Source organism: Eurypyga helias, unplaced genomic scaffold (assembly GCF_000690775.1).
Source record: "Eurypyga helias isolate BGI_N326 unplaced genomic scaffold, ASM69077v1 scaffold34988, whole genome shotgun sequence".
NCBI classification, from domain to species: domain Eukaryota; kingdom Metazoa; phylum Chordata; class Aves; order Eurypygiformes; family Eurypygidae; genus Eurypyga; species Eurypyga helias.
Genome location: NW_010265572.1, coordinates 1 through 8,006, shown reverse-complemented (window position 1 = coordinate 8,006; position 8,006 = coordinate 1). Strand labels below are relative to the sequence as shown.

At 43.2% G+C, this 8,006-nt stretch overlaps 1 protein-coding gene across 1 annotated transcript; it reads right to left on the bottom strand.

The window, feature by feature from the left end:
• SDE2 (SDE2 telomere maintenance homolog (S. pombe)) lies at positions 1 to 7,883 on the bottom strand. Its single transcript, XM_010156798.1, has 7 exons — positions 7,776 to 7,883; positions 7,088 to 7,205; positions 5,295 to 5,406; positions 4,605 to 4,774; positions 3,798 to 3,909; positions 2,745 to 3,153; positions 1 to 216 (listed from the first exon to the last, which is right to left on the bottom strand). Exons 1-7 carry the CDS (start codon positions 7,881 to 7,883, stop codon positions 1 to 3), a joined length of 1,245 nt encoding a protein of 414 aa, XP_010155100.1.
• Between the last annotated feature and the right edge of the window lie 123 nt (positions 7,884 to 8,006).

The following is an 8,006-nucleotide window of genomic DNA, read 5'->3' as shown; positions in this document are numbered from 1 at the left end:
TCATTTTTTTTTCCCCTTAGAGGGCTTCGCAAATAAGGCAGGGTCGATCTGGTCTCTAGACAGACCTCTCACTGAAAAAAGCCTCGCCGCTCTTTCCTTTAAAGTGCCTCCACATTTCAGTCCTAAAGACATCAGTTCCCTCTTCAGTCTGTCTAATCCCAGGGCTTCCATTTCAGCAGCAGAGTTGAATGCCAGTAGGTCTACTGGTTCCTCCTCCTGCAACGAGAAAAACATCCCATCAGGCTACGACTGTTTTCTTCCTGCCTGGGGGGTGAACGAGCAGAAAACAGAATGCTGCACTTTACAGATGACCTTCAGTAAGGATTATCCCAAACTCCCAATTACTTTATTACACCTATCCAGACACTGCTCCACTTTATGATGTTGGATATTCTCCCTATTAGCAGTCCTTACGCTGTCCAGGCAAAGTATTCCTGCATCCCGTACAAGCCAGCGGAAGCTAGCCTGCATCCCAACCGCAAACCATGCAAATCTTGGCAGAGACAACACACCGGGAGCAGGAGGAATGCCCAGGTGAGCTTTGCACCCGGCGTCTGACTGCGCTGCTGTAACACTACTCCTCGTGGTGCCTCTGCTAGCTAGCTAAAGGCTCGCTCTCATACATCCCGGCAAGCTGCAGATGCGCTCAGCCTCGCAAGGTGCCCAGCCTCCACGACAGAAATACATATAAACACACAGTCGTTGTAGTAAGGTTAACAAAAAAGCAAGTTCTTAGGTTCACATCTCAGCCTGCCACAAGAAAATGGATTAAAATTTTCACCTTAAAAGGAAATTAGTATATCTGGAGAATAATGAAGGTTGAAAGGGACCTCTGCGGATTGCCTCCTCCAAGCCCAGGCCCTTGTCCACAAAAGAACAAAGACCGGATAATTCATACACTGGAACTTCTAAATACTAACACTAAATAGTAACGCACTAAGAGGACAGTAAAATCTAAGCCTGCTTCATTCACTGCTTCAAACACCGATTAGTCTCATGGTACATATGACGATGGAGTTATCACAAAGACTTCGGGGCGAGTAACACCAGCAGCGGGAACAAGACCGCTCCGTTACAAACCATCAAAAACCATTACCGCTAGCAGAATGGGAACCTTTGTCCTGCTAAGCATACAAAAAAAAAAAAAAAAGACTGGTTACCTCATTATTCTCATCCTACTTTAAAAAAAATACATCAAGGACTATTATAAAAATATTTCCACCTGCAATAACAATCTGCCACAGCACTGGTGGAGTTTCCTGTTCTAGGAATAGACAGTCTCCCAAATACTGAACAAAAGGTAAACAGTGAAGAATTTAAACAGGATGTTTACCAATTTGCCAGCTCTAATAGTACAGTAGATGACAAAGTTCTAATTTATCAGGCTACCCTTGGTCTTTTTTCCACTTAACTGTATTAAACTATCATTTATCAGTCACTGGCAGTGGCAGCTGGTGATAAACTTTCTGCTCAAGCTGAAAAGAGGCAGAAAATCCACGCAACCCCCCAGCCCAAAAAAAAGCCACATTTTTTTCTACTGCTAGAATAAGCCTAGATTCGTTACACCTAAAAAGGTAATATTGTGCAAGAAGCAACAAAGGACAGGTATTGGCACTTTTCACTGCCAAATATTAGTTGAGCTTCCATCAATTCCGTGGGAAAAGCTACATTCTCTCTTGGCTGGAAGATGGATTTGAAGCCTCCTCAGCAAAAGAATCCCAGCCACCTTCCTGTCAATCACCAGAGAAGGAACCTCACCATCAGCACTGCTCCTGACCTGGCCGAGAGCTGCGACACTGACCCAGACTGCCAGCAGAGACAACGGTACGGCAACGGTACAGACCTGCTTCCACCCCACACATTCCGGATCATCCTTCGCCGCTGAGGTGCACCCCAACATTTGTACCAATCCTGTCTCTAGGGAAGGGGCTGCTGCTTTGCAACTTTGGTGCAGAACTACCGGGGTTCTCTAGGAACCACAAGTCTTTTTGTAATTAAGACTAAGAAAACCTGATCAGCTGATTGGTTTAGGGGATGTGTACTTGGAACAACTTCTAATTTAAGAGGTCAATTGCCCATAAATTATGTTACAAAAGATGAGTCAAACTGGACAGTGTTTGACAATGTCTCAAAGTATGGATAAGTCCTTCATCCTACAGAAGGGTTTTATTTTCCTTTTTGCCCCTCAATAGAGAATTTCAGCTCCAGAGTGCATCTATTTATGTATGAGGGAAAACAAAAAACAAAGCTGCCAACAAAAAAAAAACCCAGTGGATCTCAGGACAGACCGTACAAGCCCACCATGGGCAACTGCATCTTAGTAGAAACTAGACTATTAAAATCTTCTTCTAATGAGGTTCTTCCTTGGCCCATTCTACTCAGCACGTCTCAAGACAATGCCACCATACTACAGTCCAGCTTTCTCCATGGAGACACCAACAACCAAGAGCATTCTTTGGCTGCAGTTTTCCGTTAACTTGCTACCTTTTGCTTTCTTAAGTCGTACAGTCCTTTTCAGTTAAGCACTTTTTCCTTTTAACCTTGGGACTTGTCATGCTCTGAATCAAACTGAAGATGCTACTGGCTTCTTCAGGAGACTGTGATTCTAATTGAAGCAACATCTAATGCACTGAAGTCAGAGGTTACAAATCCCTTCCCCTTTTCTGCAATCCACAGGGGGGAAAAGCGATTGAGTAAAAGCAGCTGAAGAAAGAGACATACCACATTTTGTACTTCATACTCACCATGCTCTGTAACTGGCTCGTCCCCTGTGCCTCAGGAGAAACATGTTCTTGTTCCCCTTCCTTCAGAGCTTGGGTTACTTCACTCTTTTCTTGGGCCTCTTCCTTCAAGGGCTTTGTCGTTTTACTGTTTTCTTCAGCTGGAATTTCAGTGTGCCCACCTGTGTGTGTCTCTCCCTGCAGATCTCTTCCAGTACCCTCTGGCTGCTCCAGAGGTTCCTCACTCACGCTGGTGGCTGGACAATTGTCCACTGAACCCACAGAGCCGCCAGAACATTCACTGGAGCTTCCAGCTTTTTCATTAGATCTGCTGCCTGACGGACAACTTTCATCGGATGCATGAGGGGAAGCATCTTCACTGCCATCCTCAGAATCGGAACTGGAACAATCATCCAATCCTTCCAATCCCAGCCTGGCATAAGCAGAACGTTACAAATTATTATTACTCTCTTTGCACTTTTTTTTTTTAATTATTCTTATGATCACACTTTCTTTCCAAAACTCACTTCAGAGAGCTGCAGTGAACTACTCTAGGAAAGTTTAGCAAATGGAAGAGCTGCTAATTCTGAAAAGGACCCAACATCCCCCCAAAACAGATATCTTTTTACAGCATTCCCAATACAGAAATTTGTGCTACCGATTGCTATTCCAAACAATGCATTGAAACTTCTCTTTCAGGTCACATTAGGTGGAAAAATGCCAGGAGAAAGAAAAAACCTACACCCCACTTGTTTTTAGTTCACTGTCTTCTTTTCACTAATGAACTGAATTTACAATGAGAGATATACAGAATACAACTGTATTAATAAGGGGGGAAAAAAGTGCCTATTTTTGCAAATGAAGTTGGTCCGCTCAGCTGGGACAGAACTGCATCAACACAGCAACAATTACTGGCAGTTCACCAATTTAATCAGTTCCACAGTTCCACTTCATTTTACTATTCAAGTCTACATCTCTGATAAGAGGTTGCTTACTTGTATGTACCTAACCTGTCATCCTGCTCAACGCTTAATGCTGGAGTATTAAGTATATTAAAAGAAGAGTCACACTACTCACCAAAAACATTTTCTTTTCCGAGATTTTGTTTCGTCCTTTCCAAATTCACCTGGCCGCTTCCGACTACCGCCGCTTTCTGGTGACACTACTTTGCTTGATGTGGCCTGCAATCCTTCAAAACGAAGTTAAAAGTCTAATTCATGGGTGCACAACTCACATACGTTGTAAGTTCTACTTATCTTTTCATTTCAGATGCAATTCACAACACCAGCTGAAAATAATCACTACTGGTGCACATTTATGTAGACTCAAAGCTTCAAAATACACTCAGTAGCAGCAAAAGCTTTCTTAGGCTGCCTTACTAAGGCACAAAGCCAAACTTAAGATTGGATTCTCTTGTAAATTGTAAAACTCTCATGTTTTGCATCCCTTTCAGCCTCAAGTTTCACTGTCAAGCTGCCAGCAAGGAACCAATCTGGATAAATAACCACAAAAACAGCCAGTAAACCAAGGCATTTTGTAGTTGGATTCCATTTCTAGTAAGACATATTATAATTTCACTGAAAATAATTATTACCGAGCTAGCAACACTACCTTCAGAGAATTTTGCTTTGATCGTGAGATGATGCCCTAGCACAGGAAGATGAAGCATCACTTGTATCTCTGTTACGCTGCACAACGCGATTTAAGAGAAGCAGCAGCCGAAGAGGAAAAACAAAGTCCAACAAATTCTACTGCAATTTAAATTTCATTCAACTGAGTGAGTTACTCTCAGCAATGTTTCTGTTTCCATAATGGAGCGAGGCTATAGGGACTTCTGGCTTGCTTTATTTTTTGAGGAGAGACAGCAAGGTAAAACTGCAATACCTTTAAGGACTGAATCTTCTAGTCGCTCAGACGTTTCATAACACTGCTGCCAGTATTCTGTGCTTGTGAAACAGTGCTTTGGCTCCGCCAGCTTCCGCTGCAGCCTTTCCAAGCGCCTTTGCTCTTTTTCTGCTTCCCGTTCTGCTTGCTGCTTCACCCATTCGGCCATCCTGCAGGCGAGAGAACCATGAAAATGAGAGCATTTCCAATGCTTCCTGTAATATCAGTTTGTTGCTTTGCAACGCTTCTACCACCGTCTGCTAGGATTGGAAACAACAGGAAAAGACGCCAAACACCAGGGGAATTACTCAAGGAACGTATACATTCTGCTACAGAGAAAGCAGTAAAGTTTACTTTGGAAGCCAGAAACAGCAGTGAGGTCACCACTGTCATGGTCGTGCCGCTTCAGAGAGAACTGTGAGAATCCCAGGTGAGAAATCCAAGAGATGCACAACAGCCTCTGCTAAGCAGGCCGCAGTCCAGTCACCTCTCTTTAGCAATAATATAATTCTAGTCAGAAGAATCCTGTTAAGTTCCAGTCTGTCTGCGCTTCAGATTTCAATTCTGCTCTTTTTACTACCAAGAATAAAATGTCATTGCTACAACAGCCTGTCATTTGACCTCTTTTGTTAACAGCAAACTACATGGCCAGTTGATTTTGTAATTCTAGCTTCTACAAAAACGGCTTACGCTTTTTCGTGATTGACATCTCGAAGCCTCCGCCCACTGAGATCTCGGCAAGCCTCTCTGTTGGTTGTCTTTTCAATCTGAGCACCAAGTGCTCGAAGCATAGACCCAAACCCTGAGGAAAAAAAGTAATCAAGCATTAATAAACAGAAACAAATGGAGATGAGCTCGTACATAACAAAATAATTATGGAAAAAATACAGTGAATTCAACACTTTCCCTCAATGCAACCAAAATTAAGGGCAAGTTGAAAGTTGGAGAACTGTCACTGGTGAAATGCTGAAACACTAAGTGAAAAAAGGGTATCCAGCATTTGCTTGCCACTCATCTCGGTTTTGTGCTCCTGATATCACACCAGATGGTCTCCAGATTTACTAGAACCTGCACAGCACTTCTAACACGAAAGCCTATTCGTGGACTTCCCCAGTAAAATGGTTTGAAACCTTTTTCATCCCAAGCTAATATTTTGGGTCCTTTTTTAGCCAGGACATACTTCCTCCTTAAGCATTAGCATCCACCAATCTTAAAATCCCCTTTTAAAAATCTAACAGAAATTATAATTACTGTTTCAGGAGACAGCCTTAGCCACTTCATCAAGGTGATCATGATGTACAACGTTATCCTGGAGAACTCCCCCCGAATCGATTTCTATATGCTCCTCAGCCACTATCTACTCATAGGCAAGACTGCTAGCTTTTCTCACTCGCTCCCACATTATGTTGTCTCCAGCTGGAGAAAGACACTTGTTCAACTACCTCAAACAAACACCATATGGATCAATATTAGTGTAATCCTTCAAGCAAGTTGAAATTGTTAAAGAACAATTTTAAATCGACCCCAAGGGCACATCAGTAACACAGAATGAATCACAGCACACATATCCTGTGTCACCTCAGGATAACTGCACCTGATGGACAACAGGCAAGGAAGAAGAATGCCATAGTACAAACCTATACCATATGCGCCACTTTCAGGATGCTTAAAAAAACAAAATCAAAATAGCTCATATGCTATAGCAACAATATTTATTTCCAGTTCTGTCTAAAACTACGAAGCAGTCAAGAAAACTACGAAGCTGAGCTACAGTCCAATGCAAGGCTGCACAATTATTCAGTGTTTTAGCTCAAGAGAGAGAAAATTCTGAGAAACATTCAAAGAGCAGCATGCACTGACTCCTGCTGAACCTACTACACCCATCATGTGTAGTAGGTTTAAGCAATGCCCACATTGTCAGTAGCTGCATCGTTTTACATTATTAATATTAATCTTCCATACCACAGCTAAAGTATTTTGTCAACACAAGGAGTGTGGTTCAAATTGAATTCTTTAGTTCTTAGGCCACTGACATCTCAGCATTTATATACTTTCTCAAATAAGAGAAGACAAAATCAGTCAGGTCGTATAACAAACAAATCGCATACTATTTGCACCTGGAACATTTGTCCTAAGTGACCACAAATGAAAACAAGAGTCTAAGCAGCCAGGTGCTTTTAAACTCAAATTCAAGTCTGAAGTCACTCGGATGCATGTTCAGCTTTCTGCTAGCAGAGCTAAGTTGCCCCAGAAAGCAAAGATGAGCTATGCAAGCAAAGCTGTAGCTGAGCTGCAGCTTCCTTGGTCAATTCTCAGCTTTGTAGGTTGACTTTGGTTTCAGCTCACAGACATTACTTCAGAGTCATCCACATTACAAGAGATGTGCTAACAGATTAGGACCACTGTTCTCAGTATAGACTACAGTACAACGAAAGTTTTTGAACCTAAGAATCTAATCAGTAACAAGCAGGTAAACAACAAACCTCCTTTTCCACCACAAAGTCTTGGTTCCAAACTATAAACAGCTCCATTCTGCAATGCGTCTTCATCATTAACCAGTCGTCCGTTACATTTCACATACAAACTCTCTTCAGGAATATTCTTTAAAAAAAAAAAAGGCAAAATTAAGTCATATGATCGATTGAAAGGGAAACATTCTGACAAAATAAATAGTTAAGGAGTAATGTTTTCTTCCTTCTTATAGGAAAAAAAGGGAAGCAAAACAAAAATCATACAATCCTGAAAACAAACATTCTCTATGGCGCTTGTTTTACAATTGCTGTTTACTGAAGAATTAACACCATAATCAGCTTGTACAAATGAATGGGGAAAAGCCGTGCTACGGGAAAATTTACATTAAGTGTTCAGACAACAGAAACAAACCAAATCCCGCGTTTTTTTGAACTGTAAGGAATTAGAATTTAAGGTCGATACGTTTCACAGATGTAAGAGAACACGCAACGCTCTTACAGCAAACCCTCCGGCTCAGCTCAGCGACAGCACCGAGAAGCTTGCCCACATTCACAAGGCGAGTCAGGCCTCACGGCAAGCGGGGAAGGGGCGAGGGCAGACCTGCGGCCTGCTAACCGCCGCCCGGCCCCGAGGCCTGAGGGGACGCCGCGTCCCCACAGCCGCCACCGGCTTCCCCTTTCCCGTTTCCCTTCTACTCACCAACGCCCCAGCTCGATCACGGAGGAGGCTGCGCACCGAGCCGCCTCCGGCGGGCAACAAAAACAGCTGCGCCCGCGAAGCCAAAGGGTCCCGCACCAGCAGCGCCATTTCTCCCCGGCGTTGCCAATGGCCTCTGCGCATGCGCTTGGGCGACGACGTTGTCAACGGTCTCTGCGCATGAGCCTGGGTGATTGTGACGCGCGGTCAGGTGACACGAGAAAAGGGAGGAGA